At 46.0% G+C, this 19,276-nt stretch overlaps 1 protein-coding gene across 1 annotated transcript in view; it reads right to left on the bottom strand.

The window, feature by feature from the left end:
- CIB4 (calcium and integrin binding family member 4) overlaps positions 1-19,276 on the bottom strand; it is a 49,596-nt gene that overhangs the window by 14,152 nt on the left and 16,168 nt on the right. The window contains 1 exon segment of the mRNA XM_060026966.1: positions 2,288-2,429. Coding sequence (XP_059882949.1) covers positions 2,288-2,429 — 142 coding nt within the window.

The following is a 19,276-nucleotide window of genomic DNA, read 5'->3' as shown; positions in this document are numbered from 1 at the left end:
TAGAGATAGCACAGCATGTGCTCTGTGGTGGAAGGCCTGACAGAGGGTAGCACAGCTCGTGAACCAGAACTCCTTGAATACCTTGGAAACTCGCTGGGGACTCCCAGAAATACGTGGGGTAAACAAGGAGGAAGACTAGTGGATGGGGGTGGGGACTAAGCCAACTGAGTTGGGGCGTGTGATTTCACTTGTACTCACCCTGCCTGATGTTCATTGTAAGTGTGTGTCATCAGATTTAGGACACTTGGGGCCATTATTTCTTCAAATATCTTTTCTGCCCCGTTCATTCTCTCCTGTCCTTCTGAGACTCCAGTTAAATATATGTTTGAACTTCCTGTTGTCCAGCACGTCCCTCAGGCTCTGTTCCTTTTTTCTCTTCATATTTTTTTCTCTGTGTTCTTCAGATTGGATTATATTTCTGTTGATCTCTATCTTCAGGTTTACTGACTCTTTCCTCTGTCATCTTGATTCTCCTGCTAAGCCCATCCAGCAGATTTTTAGTTCAGATATTTTATTTTTGAGTTCTGTATTTTCCATTTGATTCTTCCTTATAGTTTCTCTTTTTCTGCTGAGAATTCCTATCTTTCCATTCATCAGGAGCATATTTTCTCTTACATCATTGGGCATGATTATAATAACTGTTCAAAGACACTTATCAGCTAATTCCAATATCTGGGATGTTGGAATCAGTCCCCATTCTTGAGAATGAATCATTAAAAAAATTTAATATATTGAATAATTTTGGATTGTATCTTAGTCATTATAAATGCTTTATGTGGAAACTCTGGATTCTGTTATATTCTTCCAAAGAGTGCTGAAATTTTGATTCTACTGGGCAACTGATTGGACTTAAACTGCAAACCCTGTCACACAGGGACCTTGTTAAAATGCAGTGGCAGCTCAAATCTCCATTCAGTTCTTTTATCCTTACCTGAGTTGCTTTGAGTCTGCCCTGGTATATATGGTTTAGAGGTCAGAATGAGATTTGTTCATAGTTTTTACACAAAATTTGCCTCCCTTCTTCTGGATTTCTTTCATGGACTCTACTCTCTTTTCACTTTTGAGGGGAAAAGTGCCCCAAACTCTCTGATTCTTCAAGTCAGAAAGAGATCAGGGTTTCTATCAGTCCATGATGCCACTTACCGAAGCTCACCTTCAGGCTAAAAAAGTAAAAAACTAAAAGGGGGAGAACCATCCAGTACCATTTCCTTTTTTCAAGTGTCAACTCTGCTTCTGGTAGCTTTCTAGTGTCATCAGGTAGTTGATATTTATATTTCGTTTAGAGTTTATAGTAGCTATCTGCAGAAGTGACAGTATGATAGAAGCTTACTCAGCTATTCTCAGCAGGGGAACCTGTGATTTCATTTGAGTTTACTGAATACTAAGCTTGAGAACATATCAGATACAAAAATATCATTAAGCCCTTTTTACAGATGGGAACACTGAGCTCTCATAGGTGCATCTGGTTTAAAAGTCCTCCACCCCATTCTATCCAACTCCGCTTGGGTGAGGCAGGAATAAGATGGTGTCCACCCTGTGGAGACAGAGGGGGAGCTGACAGAAAAGGAAGGTGGTGAGATGCCAAACTATACAAACCTAAATGTACAAGTCCTTTGGGCCAAGATTTGTCATGATGAGCCTGAAGCCTTGCATGTGGTCTGTCTGAAGGCTTTGTTTCTTTCCTTTTGGTCCCTTTTGAGAATTTCAGGGATCCTGGATGTGCTAAGTGTTCGTGAGGAAGGGTTCGTGAAACCGCTACAGAGCAGAACTTTAGCGGAGCCTTGTGGCTCCCAGACAAGATCAGAAACAAAAAATGCCATAGGGCCTCAGAGATGATCTCAACCCCCTCATTTTTAAGATGAGGAACCTGAGGCCCTAAAAATTAAAATGATGTGTCCAAGGTTTCTTAGCTATTTAGTGGCTGAACTAGTTTCAGTGTTTAAATCTCTTAACTTCTTCAAAATAAACATAACTCCTTCATACCCATATATAGTCCTGTCTTTCTCTCTCTCTCTCTCTCTCTGGCCTGCCCACACTACGGTCATGAAATATCAACACCGATGACTCCATTTGCCTCTGATGGCATGGAGGGGAAGTCATCAATCCATGAGAGTAGTACTCCTCAACCGTTAAAAAAAGTCTACAGCACTTGAGAAGCATAGTGCCCATGAATACTCAAGGAAACCCCAACTAACGTCATCACACCAATGCGTTGACGTCGATGGATTCCAGTTGCGGTATTTATTCCATGGCAATTGTCCCACCACTCGATCCCCACAGCACCCACCGTAAATGCGGAAGGCGTACTCGATCTTCAAGCTCGGGCAGGCCTGCTCGCTAAACACAGATGCCATGCCCCGCACATCCTCGAAGGAGAACGCATCGTCGTGGGAGAACACTCTGCAGATTCGGTCTCTGAAAGGGTTGACCTGTGGGTGGGGAGGAGGAAAAAGAGGAGGGAGGCTTATCCATGTCAGGTTCATGCCTCCCTGGGTCTTGTTAATCTATCAGAAGCACGGTGTCCTGGGTTTGAGAAGAAAACAATAACAGCAACCTAAATATTGGCGTAGATGTTGGGTCAATAAGCCGGGACCACGGACACGATGGAGGGTACCTGGGCTGAAGGACCACGCTTAACATCACTCTCCCCACTGTCATCTCCTGCACGTACATTCCACAGCCTCATTTTTTGGTTGTTAAAAATGGGATGAAAATTGTTTATAATTCACTCTCCAGAGTTACCTACTATCAACGTATTGATGTAGAAGTCAGACAGACCCAGGCTTCAGTCCTGGCTTCACTATTTACTAGTGATTATTTTACATAATCTCCAGGGCCTGAGATTTCTCATCTACAGGATAGGGTGGGATAATACTATACCTACTTAATAGGTTTGTTGTGAGGATTAAATAGGATAGGTTTCAAATTGCACAATGACTAATAAATAACACTCAACAGATGGTAGTTGGAAGTTGTTATATAACGTCTACAGATATTATAATTTGTACAACAATTTTCATTTTTAAAACAGCTCGTTCTCAAATTCGAGTCCCAAATGAGTAAGGGTCATGTGAGTTTAGAAACTCTGATTCCCCTGAATTGGGCCTGGCCAGGGTCATTCATGAGCGGTCCCTTCTGAGCTGGTACTACAATGTTCTAAGCAAACACCCCAGCCACTTCTCAACCCGTTCAGAGGCAGCTCACCAAGGTCACCTTGCTACTCTCCATCCAGGCCCCAGGAATGGGCAGGTGGGGTGGGCTGTGGGTTAGAAGGGATGGGCAGATCTAATGAGAGTTAAAGTCACAGAACAAGCTTGGAAATATTTAAAAGTAGCAGGTCCATCTTTGGCATCCTCGTCTTCCTGCTTTCTGTGTCTCTAATCCACCCCCACCCGCTAAGATTCCTTGGCCCGCAATTGCTCAGGGGCCCAGCCCATGCCTGCCCTAAACTCACCCTGCCTGCTGGCAGGCCTTACCAGATCCCAGCTCTGTTCTGGTGTTCCAAAATGACCTCTGATCCCTCCCTTCTCACCAACCAAAATTCCTTTTCCTTAGATGCATCTCAGCTAAGGAAGCTATTTGATTCTGCGAATTCACACAGCAGTTCCTCAGTATTCCAAATTTTTAGTTAGTTGAAACAAATCTTTAGTTGATTTTTCTAGTCCCCTTTCACTGACAAGGTATTTCTTCAAGGCTCCAGGCTTCATGCAAAAGGACTAGTTCCACTGCACACACGGCGCTATCATCTCCCTCACTAAACCCCGTCCCCAGCCTCTCTGAGCCCCTGTCCTTGTCTGTCACTCCTTAGGGCTGCCCTAGCTTCAGCCAACACTTCGTTCTCTGGTTTTGATGTCTCCATTTTGGGGTCATGAAAATTTCTCTTTCATTTCTTTTGAACTCAGCTACAATGTTAAAATCTATGGTTTAATTTTATTTGGTATTCCTATATATTTGAGAAGCGAGAGAGGACATTCTGAATCACCCCACGTGGCTGTGCAGTTCTCAAACCTTAGTGAGCACACAAGTTATCTGAGGTCCTTCTGAAAACCATGAATTGTGACTCCCACCCTCAGAGATCCTGATTTAGAAGGTCTGGGGTGTAGCCCAGTGTTATGGATTGAACTGTGGCTCCCCTCAAATTTATATGTTGGAGCTCTGATCCCCAGTACCTCAGAATGTGACCTCATTTGGAAATAGGGTCGTTGTAGACGTGATTAGTTAAGATGAGCGTATATGAAGTAGGGTGGGCCCCGCATCCAATATGAATGGTGTCCTCATAAAAGGGGAAATTTAGATACAGAGACATGCAGTCAGGGAGAACACCACGTGAAGGTGAAGGCAGGGATCGGGGTGACGTGTGTACAAGCCAAGGAATGCCAACGATTGCCAGAAAACTACCAGAAGCCAGGAGAGAGGCACGGAAAAGATTCTTCCTCACAGCCCTCAGGAGGAGCCAACCCTGCAGACACCATGATCTCGGGCTTCCAGCCTCCAGAACTGTGAGACAGTAAATTTCTGTTGTTCAGTCTCCATAGTTGTGATACTTTGTTATGGCAGCCTTAGTAAACCAGTACACCCAGGAATCTTCACTGTAGATAGGATTCTCAGGTGACAGGATTAATCCCATATATATCTGTATATACATATATATGTTGGAGGAGTGGCCAGGGTCCAGGAGAATCCAGGCTGCCCCGTTAGATCTTCCGGACCAGCTCCTGTCTCCTCCCTCTTTTAACCTCCACCTCCCCTAGAAAAGCTTGGCCTGCCTGCCTCAGATGAATCCTGCTAAGGGCAGTCTTCTGTGATGTGTTCCACCTCGCTAAGTGCCTTTACAGATAACTTTGCCAAATTTTAACTAAATTAACTCTCACAAGTGGATAGGCGGCTTAACAAGATTCCTGCAAGGAAACCACAATTGAAGATAATGCTCATAACACAAATGCCAAGTGAACAAGAAAACGGGCAGATACCTCTCCTGCTTAAAATGTGAGCTCTTCTCTATGAGGTAGAAACAAGGAGAATTCAATCAGACATAATGAGAAGTCCCAGCTCCAGTTCTCTTCTCCTGCACTCAGACAGGTGCAAGGTGGGTCAACAAGCTCACTGCCTAAGCGTCTATCCAACCGCTGAACGATGTACCAATCTTCCCTTCCCTCGGGGCAGCCCCACTACTTGGCTTTGCTGGGAGTGATGGGGGAGGGGAGAATAATTACCAGGAAATCAATTCACTCCCCCCTTAGACCCATGTCACGTAACTGTTATCCACCTGCACACACACACACACACACACACCCCTTGTTTCACAGAGATTGGGAAGCCAGCTGTTGGTGTGGCACCTGCTGGTAGCAAGAACAGTACATGAACAGAACACGGTGACCACAGATTCTGTTGGAAGATGCAGAGAAAATCCTGCTGAAGGTGTACAGAAATATGCATTAGAACAAAATTCACACTGTGGAAAATTTGCTAAATAGTTGAAGAAAAGTACAGCTGCTTCTAACATGGTTTCCCTAGATTCTGTTTCAATAATGAAACACATGAAGAACCACATTTCTGTGAGTCACTAAAGGAAAGAGATAATGTAGACTGAACAGTACATTACTTCCTTAATAAAGACACCATTTATGGGAAGATTTGTCTGAGTGTAATCACTGACAGAGTGGCTGCTTCCTGATGGAAATGGATTCTGGGTAAGGCTGCAATGATGTAGATTCATGTGGAACTACTCCCTGCAGCATTCCCTTCAGGCTACTGTAGTGAAGAACTTAGATCCAGAAGTACACGAGTGCTGTAGGATGCATTGATGTGATTGTTTTGTTTTTTTTTTTAAGGAGTTTAAAATATAGTAAAACTTATAAAATGATTTGTAATCAGAAAGAAAGTGACTATGAAAATCTTTTGAACCACACGGAGGTTTGCTGCTTATCTATTGGCAGACCACTTAAAATAGCCATCGAACATGAAGAGGATTTATTCTTGTATAAAAAGACAAGAGTTCTAAATTTGCTGAGCTTTTTATGATAAGTGGCTGTTGACAGTTTGCTACTTCAGAGATATCCACCAACATATGAATTCAAATTCTTCTGACTCTTCAAGGTAAAGGTGACTTATTTTAACAGTGAGTGAGAAGGTATTTGCTTTTCCAAAGAAACTCATGCTTTGGAGGGAACGTTTTGAAAATGAGATTTTTGTTGCTGAAAATATGTGATCTCACCTATAAAGATGCTTCTGTCTGCACACCTGAAAAATATTAGAAACAGATTTTTCTAATCTGTTTGAAAATGATCCAAATGAAGAGTGGAGTTTGAGTCCATTTGTTAAAAATATAAAAACACAACGATTTTCAATTATCTTGTAAGAGCCGCTGACTAATGTAATGGAGGATGGACATCTGCTAGCTTAATTTCAATCAAAAGCCTTTAATTGGTGGATGGGATTGAAAATAAGTACTGTAATTTAATATAGCAAATAATGTATCTCTTCTCTTTGGATCAACTACAACAGCCATTGAAAACAAACTCAGCTAGACCAGATTTCTAAACGGCTCTACCTCAAAGGGTTAAAGCAAGATTTCAAAGAGAAATGAAGCATATCCAATCACATGGCTTTCCCTGACACTGTTGTTATTAATTATAAGCAAACAATAAAATTGTGAAAGGAGGAAATTTTGTTATAGAAAATAAAGGAGAATTTATGTAAAAAGTATTTTACGCAATCTTTAATTTTAACTTTTTATTTTGCATGTTTATTTCATAACATATTAGTCTTGTAGTAAAGGGTATAGAGTTTATAAGTGAACATATGCTTACTATGGGCGCATGCTCCGTATTTTTTTATTGCTGGGAATGCGTGATCAGAAATGTCTGGAGGTTTCTGATCTAGACTAACCCCCTCATGTCACAGATGTGGAAATGAGGACCTGGGTGGGGGGCTGACTTGCCCAAGGTCATTCAGCAAGCGAGCGGGAGCCCAGGACCCAGGTCTTCTGAACCTGCCTGGTACGGTTCCCACCTCAGTGCCTTGCGCCACATAACTATCAAAAGAGAAAGGTGGTGATGAGGCCAAGCGTATGACCTGAAAAACCTTTTTTGACAAGAAGGGCAAAAATGGAGCCCAGATTGAAGTCAAAGAACTGGCCCCTGGCCTCTGAGAGCTCTAGGGTGACAGGAGCAAATGCTGAAGGAGGGAGAAGCCCAGAGGGGAAGGGGAAGGCAGCATGGGGCCATCAGGCTGGAGAATGCTGGAGGAACCAGAGTGAGGAGCAGGGCAGGTATTGGCTGCAGCGTGAGGGCCAGAGCTGTGTCCGGGCCCTGGAGGCTGCGGTGACCGGTAGAGTTCTCTGTGAGGCCCGGCGGGCACCTGCCAGGAGAGTGTCCCAAGCCTGTCTCTGGTCCAACAACGCCAAGTTCCCTTCCCCCAGGTTTCCGGCGGCTCGCTTCCCAGAGGGAGATCCCAAGGCGCTGACTGCCCCTGTGACCAGGCGTCCCTGGCACACATGCAGCTCCCTGCAGAGGGCTGCTGATGGTGTTGCAGGGAGAGTTTCTAAGGGCCCAGGGGAGGCTGCCTCTGTGCCTCTCCCATCTCTCCACCCGGAGCCAAGCGCCAGCTCAGCCAGAATCCTCCGGTCCAGCCCAGCCACCAGCAGACAGAAGAACAGCTGGAAAGAGGCAGGAAAGGGAGCAAGGCTCATTAAAGAGCACGGTTCCGGGCTTCCCTGGTGGCGCAGTGGTTGGGAGTCCGCCTGCCGATGCAGGAGACACGGGTTCGTGCCCCGGTCCGGGAAGATCCCACATGCCGCGAAGCGGCTGGGCCCGCGAGCCATGGCCGCTGAGCCTGCGCGTCCGGAGCCTGTGCTCCGCGATGGGAGAGGCCACAGCGGTGAGAGGCCCGCGTACCAAAAAAAAAAAAAAAAAAAAAAGAGCACAGTTCCAGTTTACAGTATTCCAGAGTTTTGTTGCTATTACTTTAATAATCTGAAATCTGAACCGATAAAATTTGGGACCCATCCAGAGAGTTATAGTCTGCATAAAATTTCACACTCATTTAGAAGTCTTCAATCCTCCAGAGGAAGATGATGACAATTGACAAACTAACACTTCCCGTTTCAAGAATAACATATACCCTAGCATGAAGGTGTTCTGAACAAGGGAATATAAACATGTCAGTATAGAAATGTATCCAGGTAACGGCAGTGCAATCCCCATCTAGGCATGACAAAACTAAAGAAGGCGAAAATAAACCCCAAATGCTGGCGATGTTTTTGGAAACACAAACTATACTTTGTAAATAAAAAGATTTCAGTCCCTGCCAAAAAAACTAAGTTTTTTCAAAAAGGTCTTCTCAAAGTTATTGAACAAGAAATTTGATCTGAAGATGAAAGTCAGAGGGAAAATATTTGGACTTAGCTTAAAAACATCTCCTCACCATTTCTCCAGCAAGCGCAGAGTCAAAAAGGGCTCTTTACAGTTGCAAATAACTTACAAATAAGCAAGAGAGGGAGTGCTAGATTAGTCAGAGACTAATGAGTAGGAACTCATGGGTATCTAGATAGATGGATAGAAGGATAGATACAGAAATAAATATTAGTGCTTAGCATACATGGGTTACTATATACACGTATATTGTCTAGCTCTGTGCACTAAGGGACTTTACAGTGGTGAAACCTGGAAACATCACCATAACTAACACCGTAACATCCCTGGTAATTGATTGTATTGATATTATGTGTCCCCTGATACGATGTGATGAGGAGGGTACTTCACTTCTGTGGTATTAGTTGTATAAATCCATAACCCCAGACTAAGCAAGAGAACACATCTGAAAGACACAAATTGAGGGAGGTTCTACAAAAATACCTGGCCAGTACTCTCCAAAAAATCATGAAAGACAAGATGGAAGAACTGTCACAGATCAGAAGAGACTAAGGAGACAGGAAGACTAAACGTAATGTAGGATCCTGGAGTGGACACTGGAGCAGATAAAAGATAAATGTAAGAAAACTGGTGAAATCCAACTAAAGTTTGTAACTTAGTAGTGTTCCACCAATTTTAATTTTAGTTTTTTAAAAAATATATATATATATATTTTGGCTGTGTTGGGTCTTCGTTTCTGTGCGAGGGTTTTCTCTAGTTGCGGCAAGCGGGGGCCACTCTTCATCGCAGTGCTCTCACTATCGCGGCCTCTCTTGTTGCGGAGCACAGGCTCCAGACGCGCAGGCTCAGTAGTTGTGGCTCACGGGCCTAGCTGCTCTGCAGCATGTGGGATCTTCCCAGACCAGGGCTCGAACCCATGTCCCCTGCATTGGCAGGCAGATTCTCAACCACTGCGCCACCAGGGAAGCCCCTGTTATTAGTTTTGATAAGTGTTCCATGGTTACATAAGAAAGGTATACAGTATTTGCCTTAATAAATCTTGAAAGCAAGCCTTGAAAGGATTAAACTCATTTCAAGTAACAAGACTGCATCCAAGAACAAAACTGGATAACAGTTAAGTGGATACAACATTAAACACCTCAATATGAAATTTACAATGTTCAGATTCCAATAAAAAATGACCAGTCATGCAAAAAAGTAGAAAAATAAGATCCACAACCTGTAGAAAAATCAATGAATAAAAACAGATCCAGAAATGACAGAATAGGCACGTGCAAATATAAAACAACAATCATAAATATGCTACACATATTCCAGAAGGTAGAGGAAAGTATGGTGAGGAAAAACGATAAATCCATAGATCCAAGAAGCTCAACAGAACCCAAGCAGAAGAAACTTGAAGAAAACCACACCACAGCACAGCGTAATCAAATTGCCAAAAACCGGCAATAAAGAGAAATATATTGGGGGGTGGTGTGGGAGGACACATACATATAGAGGAACAAAGATAAAAATGACTCGGGCTTCCCTGGTGGCACAGTGGTTAAGAATCCGCCTGTCAATGCAGGGGACACATTGGGTTCGAGCCCTGGTCCGGGAAGATCCCACATGCCGCGGAGCAATGAAGCCCGTGCACCACAACTACTGGCCTGTGCTCTAGAGCCCGCGAGCCACAACTACTGAAGCCCGTTGTGCCACAACTACTGAGCCCACGTGCCTAGAGTCGTGCTCCGCAACAAGAGAAGCCACCACAATGAGAAGCCCGTGCACCACAACAAAGAGTAGCCCCCACTCGCTGCAACTAGAGAAAGCCCCCACTCAGCAACAAAGAGCCAACGCAGCCAAAAAAAAAAAAAAAAAAAAAAAAAAAGACTCTAGATTTGTTGTCAGAAACTAAGCAAGTCAAAAGACATGGAGTGATACTCTCAGAGAGAAAGAAAAAAGGCTCTCATCCAATTATTCTATACCCAGCAAAAATATCTTTCAAACCTAAGGGCAAAGGACTTTCTTCTTCCCCCAGACAAACAAAAGCTTAGAGAATTCATCAGCAGAAGACCAGAGCTAAAAAAATATTAAAAGAAGTCCTTCAGGGAGAAGAAAATACCAGAAGAAACTTGAATCTACACGAAGGAAGGACACCAGAAGTGATAAATATCTAAGTAAATATAAAAGATCTTTTTCTCATTTTAAACTCTTTTCAAAGAGACAAATCCAATTACATAGCTGGAAGTTTCAACATTCCTCTGTCAGTAATTGATAGAACAATAGAGAAAAAAGTCATTAAGAATATAAAAGACTTGAAAGGACTATCAACCAACTTGACTTACTTGACATTTGATAGAACACTTCACCCAGCACAGTAGTACACACATTTTTTTCAAATGCACTTGGAACATTTACCAGGATAGACCATATTCTGGGTCTTACAGCAAGTCTCAATAAAGTTAAGAGGATTTAAATCACACAAGATATGCTCTGACCACAACATTAAATTAGAAATCAATATCAATAAATTAGAAAATCAATAAATCAAAATCAATAAATTAGAAAGATATCTTGGAAACACTCAAAGAGATTACAAGGGAAATTAGAAAATAATTTGAACTAAATAAAAATAAAAACACAACCTATCAAAATTTGTGGTATTCAGTGAAAGCAGTGTGTACAGGAAAATGAACAGCATTAAGTGCTTCTATTAAAAAAGAAAGGACTTAAATGTTTATTTAAAAAAAAAAAAGGCCCTTATCCAATGGTGGGAGTTGGTCACTGGGGGAAAAGAGAGAGGGTCAGGAATTCCAGGTCTATCATCTGGTGGGTGATGGAGCCCGTTGTAATCCTGTGCTACCTGGGAAGTGGCTGCCCCTTGGGAAATGGATGAGCTTGTCACCTGGAGCATTGGAAGCCACAGGTGGATGGAGCTTCTGGGCTGAACTGGAGAGCTTCTCTTCCTTCAACCCTGTTGCCCAGGAGGAATTCCTAGTTCTGGGTCTGAACCGAGTCACCCTTCAGCACTAGAGTAACTCTACCAGGAGGTGGCAGTATTGAGTTGGAGTCATGCAGTCAGTTCCCAAACCCAACGTGAGTGAGCGCCTACTGTGTGCAAGGGGTTGAGTTAGGCTGTGACTGTCTCACAGGCCGGTGGCAGGATAGATATTACCATTACGTTTCACAAAGAGAGGACACTAAAGCCCAGAGAAGGAGGAGGAAAGCTCCTAAGTCAGTGCTTTGTCTACAGTACTACTCTTAACTGCACTGGGTAGGCATTTTTTTTTCCAAGAAAAGTTCTCAAAATCGCATTCTTGCACATGCAGAACAGGCAGGGTTTGAGGCATTACCCTGAGTCCCATGCCCATGCCAGTTGGCAGTTGCTCAGAGGACAAACCAGCAGAACTGAAGGATGTGGCTTCCTCAGCTAGGGATGAGACACAGGCTCGTGGCCTGAATTTTAAGCCATTGTAGCAAATGCATAGGTGAGTTACTGTGTGCCAGGTACTGACCCAGGTCCTGGGGCCCCCAAAGTGCTGGAGACGCCACCTCTGTCTTCCACGGGACACAGGCTAGGCACTTAAAGAAATCTCTGCAGACACAGACAGGGTAGGAGAAGGTCTGAATCAAGTCCAAGCAGGGTGAAAGGACAAGAACTAGGACAAGCTAACGTTGCTGGGCGGTAGGACCAACAAAGGGCAGGGAGGAGAAACCAGGCAGGAGACAGAGACAGAGCAGGAATCAAGGCCAGACCAGGTAGGGAGTGATGTGGTGCGACAGTGGGAGGTGCTGTGGGCTGGGGGTGGATGGGTGGGTGGGCAGGGAACCAGGCAAGGCAGCAGGGCCTCCCCTTCCTTCTCCACATGCCCCCCAGCTGTCTCCTCCTCTTCCAGGCTGCCCTGGGGTCACCTGGTTGGATAAAAATGTTAAGTAGGGGAGGGCAACAGTGGGGCTTAACCTGGACCCTGAATCCTCAAAGGCCCAGGTTGGCCTGTGTGATCTTCAGCAGGTGGAGAGAAGCCTGGCATTGTCATTTCAGGGAAGCTAGGGGTAGGGAGCACAGGGCATGAGAAATTCACTTAGGTGAATGTACTCTCTCTGTTGGCCAAGCCCCAGAGGCATCCTTCCCGCTAGTTGTTTATAAGAAAGGGACAGGCTCTATGTTTCAGATGTTCAACCTTCCTGAAGTCTAAAAACAGAGAGGCCTGTAAGGGAGCTGTCTCCCGGTGACAGATGGGTTGGCAGGGACAGGCTGAGGATGTGTCCTGCTGGCAGATGGAGGTGGGTCGCTAATGAAACAAATCAGGGGGAAATGCAGTAAAAATGTTAAATATTATTAAACATCCATGGGACCACGTGGCCTGAACTCAGACCCACCACACCTATCTCTCCCCAGATTCTAGGCCCACAGGTACTTGCCAATGCCCCGAGGATCCTTCCGGAAGAGCCATCTGCTAGCTTGGAGGAGCTCAGGGGACTGCAGGCCTGAGTTTTTGGGGGTGGCCCAGGGGCCTGGCATTGTGCTGTAGGAGGCTTGAGGTGGGGAATGGAAGGGGCAGAGGCTCTGGAGTCAGACTGACTCTAAATAAAGTTATAACTCTTTATCTGACATCTACAAGATTCCGGTATCTTGCAGATTTAGAGGTTAATATGATCTCAATTTTTCAATAGTGTAACTTGTCCAAGCAAAAAAAGAAAAAGAAGAAAAGAAAAAAAAAAGAGAAGCAAAAGACCAATTGTCCCCTCACTTATTTATCAAACCTATTACAGGAGACACAAAACTTACATTACAGAGAAGTGTCTATTCACATCTGTACATTAGCATTTTAACAGCTTGAGATCAACTCTACAGTGTCTTACAACACATTAAACAATATTCAAGTTCTTGGGTAACGAGAATGACAAGACAAGCTGTGTGAACTTGGGCAGATCGTTGAGCCTCCCCTTTTCCCCATCTGTAAAATGGGCAGAATCATAACTTTGCTCATGGGGTTTTATGGGGATCAAATGAAATCATATTTGCCGAACACCTCGTGCTGGCAGGCCCCCAATAAACTTTATCATCAGTAATTCTCTCCACCCCACTGCACTGTCCCCCCCCCTCTGCATCACCAGCATCACCAGCACCCCCAGGGACTGGCAGGGCGATCGATCTAAAGCTCCCAAGTGTTGCCAGTTGCTGACCCTGCCTGCCGATGGGCACAGAAATGTTAGTTTTGGCTCTCATGGGTGCCTATAGGGACAACTGCTGACTACAGCCAGAGGCATCATCTCCAAGTAAAATCTCCAGGGAACTCAAAGGAGAGCAGCTTTGGTGAGAAGAAGGGCCAGAAGGGGGCTAACGTGTTGAGTGCTGACCTCGGCATAACCTCATTTTGCAGTTGACGATAAGGAATCACAGAGAAGCTAACACACCGGCTGTGCGGCTGAGTCCCACAGGGAGCTTTAATCGAAATTCACCTTCCTTAACCCACCAGTGGCTTTGAGTCGGTACCTCTAGGGGCAGGGCCCAAGGATCTGTGCCTTAGTAAGCTACCCATGTACTACACTAAGTGACCTGGTCAAAGTCACAGTGCTAATAGACGGCAGAGACGTGACATCAGATGCTGTCTACCCCACTCCCCTGCCCCGTACTGTCCCTTCCAGGACACAGCTTCCCACCCAGCAAAGACCGGGGTAGGGGTGTACAGCACGGGCAACCTCTAGCCTCGCTCCAGGGCAAACACCCAGCCTGAAAACACGTGTTTTGCAGAGACACCTCGCAAAGCTCCCTTCTGCTCCCTCTAACTTCCCTCCACCCGCCCCTCCCCGCAGCCAACAGGCTGTGGCTGGGCCCTGCAGAGGCAGGCAAGTTACATCACCCCAACCCACGTGGGCCTCCTTCTCCTGCTCTCTCATCGCTCACAGTCACCTCCACCTGTGACAAACTGTCTCTGCTACAAGCATGTCCTTTAACTGTTTTCCCTCTAACTTCCCTCGTCCAATTTCTGCCAGATTTATTTAGGAAATGTTTCCATTTACCACCTCAGCCCTTCTGATGGAAACCACTTCTACCAGAGCACCAAGTAAAGCGCTATTGTTGAATGAACGACTCCCTGGTTCAGTCCTCTAGCTTTGCTGCTTTACGGAATTACTAGGATAACAAGAAAAAAATTGCTATTTTTCTGTGGAAAAGGCAAACAAAGTTCCCAACAGCCAATATGAAAACCCGTTAAAACACAATCTGTACCTGTACTTTAAAGGCAGGTTGTGCGGAGCGGGAAGCGGTGACTAAGGCGATGATGTCACCCCAGGGCAGACCAGGCAGCAGACAGTTCAGAGAAGAGCCCAGATCGGGAGCCACTCTGCTTCTCATGGGAGCGGGAACGGGGCGGCAGGGCTGCCCTGGCCCCAGCCCTCCTGGTGCCGGCCCGCTGTTTATAAGCTGCCTTCCTGTCTATAAGCAGGAGGGCTCCTCAGATGGTGTCGGGGCTGCTTTGCAGCTGTTTGGGGACACTCACCCCCGGCACCCTGGGAACATGTTCCCCTGTGAACTCTGTAACATGTGTATCTTTGCGTCAGGATGACAATTTCTCTTTTGTTAATACATCTAAGTGACAACAGTTGGTCTATTTTGCCCCTCACTTTGACTCAACTGATATAAACTGAAATGGGCTCACACCACAGCCCCTCTGTCACCCGCAGCTGCTACTCTCTCTCTCCTGTGATGCCCAGTGACTCTTTGAAAATCCAAACCAAAGCAACTCAAAGGTCCTGTGTTACTTCAGTCCCTGATATTTTGGATTATTGGACTTTTGAAACCCCCAACTTCCTATTCTGCTCTTCCCCCTGTATCCTGGGAACATCGGCCCACCCCCAGCAGCCCGCCCTTGACTGCTAAGGGCCCAGCCAGCCAGCCATGATTCATCATCACCAAGGCGTTCACTGAGCACCTACTGTTGGCCAGACCTCTGGGCACTACACCTTATCCATACTTTCCCTTGGGCCCAAGGAGAGAAGCAGGAAGGAGAGAAACTGGTGCTTGTTAAACATTTACTGTATATCAGGCGCTATGTCAGTCACATGCACGTAAGTTGTCCCATTTATCCTTTAAATCAACCCGAGCAGCAGATATTGTTAAGTTCATTGTATAGATGAAGAAAACCAAGGAGCAGAAAGCTTTTATAACTTCACCAAGTAAGAGGAAGAACAAGAATGTGATCTCAGGTCTGTCTGACCCTCAGACCTGAGCTCTTTGCATAGAGTGTGTTCCAGGAAGACGCTGGATCAAAATGAAAACAAACAAACAAATGCACACAGATATGTTAAGCCCCTGGGTCACCACAGGGGTCCAGGCTGAGAGCCAAGAGCATGCTTATGGCTGGTGCTAATGCGGCTCAAGGACGACCGAGAGGAAGGGTAAAAAGTGTCCTGCGAATCCTGGCATTTGAGGGGGTGTGACAGGATGAGCTGATGCCGGCTCACAGGAGCCACTGGGAGTTCTGCAGCCCCCGCCGCACCGCACATCTGGGGAAGTGCTCACACAATACCCTCATGGAGGATGGAGGACACGGACTGGACGACACACACAAGTGCCTATTGAAAACCCGCATGCAAAATGATGTTTATGCACCTATGTCAACTTGGAGAGCGGTCTCTAGCGATGCGTCACAGGGCTCTATCTTTCATCACTGACTTGGGTTAAGGATCTCTAACAGCCCAGTTTTTAATTTTGTGCCCCGCCCCCAATGAGACGTCAATGTTTTTCCGTGCTGCTACATAGTTAATATAATTATCATTTTAATGGTTGCAGAGTTCAGATTCCCAGAGTGGACGGCCCTATCTATCTCATGCCTCCAAGGAGAACCTGGAAATCTAAATAGGAAACTAATTTTTAAAAAATAAGGAAAGTTATACATGAGGAAGTTTATTGAAAAATTATTTATAGCATCAAAAAATATATATCCAAACCTGGAAACAATGTTAATGGCCTGCAATGAGGGGATGGTTTAGTAAATCAGAACTCAATGCAATTATGCAACCATTAAAATGAGGCCAACACAGACCACATAGCAACACGAAGGAACACTTAGGCCTAATGGAGAAAGAGTACAAAATAAAATCATATCTGTTTGTCTGCAGTGATGTAAAATAAAGTGTGCTTGGGGGAAAAGTGGCAAAAGAAAATAGAAAAATGACAGCTTCTGTTAGGATCGTTGGGTGCTAAGGAATTCATTTTTCGAAAATGTATTTTAATGTCAACATATGATTTTAACAATAAATAAAAAGCAAATTAAAAAAGAACGTAAGTTCCAGAGACAATTTGCTAAGCAAGTAAACAAGCTTTTCCTCCTAAGAGGTTGGAAGCAAGAGCTTTGCTTCTCTTTTCTGCTTTGCTCTCTATGGGGCAAGGGCTGGACTCCAGGCAGATCTACACTCTTGTCTCCCAGACCCAGAGAGCAGTGGGCTGCTCTTCTCAAGGCCCGGCAGGGAATGCTCCTGAGAATGGAAGTTCGGTGGAAGGAGGCCCCAGGTCATCTCATGGTCTCTGCCTGTCCCTTTCCAGATACATCCCAAAATATGCAGCCATAGGTTGGTAACTAGCAAGTAGTGAGCAATTTTCATTTTTCCTGATAATTGTACCAGGTGTGAAGAGCGTTGTCGGCTCTTTCGCGCTGCCGTCCTACCCTCTTGGTTGGTATGCCTGGGAAAGCACCGTGGTCCCCGGCCTCTCTTTCTGCCTGCTGGTTCTGAGGCCTCTCTAAGCAGGATGGCATCTGAGGACGGAGGCGGAGCCGCTTCGGTCCCCTCTCCCAGGTGAGTCTCCCTATCCTGGGAGGACCTTTGCCCGGGAGAACAGCAGCAGAAGCATCTGGCCAGGCAGGGCACGGCTTGTGCAGCGCAGGAGCTGGGCCCTGACCCAGAGCTGCCCCGCCAGCTGCTCTTGCTGACTACCCTCCTGGAGGGGGGCTGCTTGAGTCCTGGGGGTACTCGTGGGGCGGGACAAGGGAGAGGCTCTGGATCCAGAGCAGCCGGGGGGCAGGATGAAGGGGGTACCTCCAGCCATCTCCGAAGAGAGCCCGTTTCTGATGTTCTCCCTTTCTGCTGCCTGAGAAGTGGCGTCTGGGTCACGGCAGCTGCTTCAGCTCCCCTCAGCGCTGGGTCAGCCTGCCGGGAGCGCTTCCTCTGGCATTTGGCCTCAGGGAGAAAGAGGGAGGTGGGTGACTCCTCTCACAGAGCCTGGCCGGGGCTCAGAATGCAGAGACTTTCAGCCGATGGAAAGACACTGTCTCTGCGTCAACTTCCTGGGCAAGCGGCCCACCCACAGCTGAAGCCTGGTCCCCCAGCACTTCATCCCAGGATGAGCCTAGTCTTGTTTCCAAGAGTGCGATCTGTTTAGGAATTTTAGCCCCAGGGTCACTTTTCCCTCGCACCTTAGGGTTACCCTCGGAGCCTATCTAATTCCTCCTTCACCCTCCAGCAAATTCGTCAAGAGGGTTATGTCCTCCTGAGTTTTTCTTCAAGGGAAACACCCCCATTTCTTAGCCACCTACCCAGTGGGTGGCTTTGGGTCCCTCCACCAGCCTGGTGGCTATCCAGGGACACTGCTCCCGTCCATCTAAACCCTGGTGTGAGGTTGATGCTCGTGTTTAAAGACTCCCCATGTGGAACCCTCTTGCACTGTTGGTGGGAATGTAAAGTGGTGCAGTCACTATGGAGAACAGTACGGAGGTTCCTCAAAACACTAAAAATAGAGCTACCATATGATCCAGCAATGCCACTCAGCAATCCCAGTTGACGATAGCCAAGACATGGAAGTGACCTAAATGTTGACAGATAAATGCATAAGGATGTGGGGTATATATATGTATATATATATATAAAGGAATACTACTCAGCCATGAAAAAGAATGAATTAAAGCCATTTGCAGCAACACAGGTGGACCTAGACATTATCATGCTAAATGAAGTTAAGTCAGAAAGAGAAAGACAAATACCATATGGTATCACTTATATGGGGGATCTAAAATTCAAGACACACGAACATATCTGTGAAACAGAAACAGACTCACACACATAGAGAACCGACCTGTGATTGTCAAGGGATGGGGGTGGGAGAGGGAGGGACTGGGAGTTTGGGGTTAGCAGATGCAAACTCTTATATATAGGATGGATAAACAACAAGGTCCTCCTATATTGCAGAGGGAACTATATTCACTATCCTGTAATATACCATAATGGAAAAAAATATGAACAAGAATATATATATATACACACACATATATATGTATACCTGAATCACTTTGCTGTACAGCAGAAACTAACACAACACTGTAAATCAACTCTACATTAATTAAAAATTAAAGAAAGAAAAGACTCAGAGGGGTCCCGCCACTCAGAGGGGCACAGACGCTCCCTGCCTCCAGGTGCTATTCCTCTCTGAAGCTGCCTGAAATCCCATCCACCTGCCTGTTGCATTTTAGCATTTTCACAGCCATCTTCTCACGCAGGCTGCATACAAACCCTCCGAGGTAGGCAGGGCTGCTGTCATTAGGTCCATTTTTCACGTGGGGAAAACTGAGGTCACACACAGAAGGAAAACTCCAGTCCAGGACTTTGAACAACAAGCCTGATGTGCCTGGGAGACTTGAGGGGCTGCATCCTGGGGGCCTCATCCAGTGCCCAGCACACAGAAGGGGCCTGTGTTCTGTTAGGGGCTGAGGCCAGAGCTAAGAAGAGGGGAAGCTCCCTCGCAGGGCCTTCTGTGGCTGGGCCTGCAAGGGGCCCGACCTGGCCTTCTGCCTGGGTGAATGGGTCCAGCTGTGCGGAGCCGTGCTGGCCTAGAGCTCCAGGCAGGCAGCACCAGCCCTCCCCCACACCCGTGCCGCTGGGAAGCAGAGGCAGCAGGGGCCCAAGGCCTGCAGGGGGTTGAAAATCCT

This window comes from Delphinus delphis, chromosome 12, assembly GCF_949987515.2.
Source record: "Delphinus delphis chromosome 12, mDelDel1.2, whole genome shotgun sequence".
Taxonomy (NCBI): Eukaryota; Metazoa; Chordata; class Mammalia; order Artiodactyla; family Delphinidae; genus Delphinus; species Delphinus delphis.
This window is presented reverse-complemented; position numbering and strand designations above follow the sequence as displayed.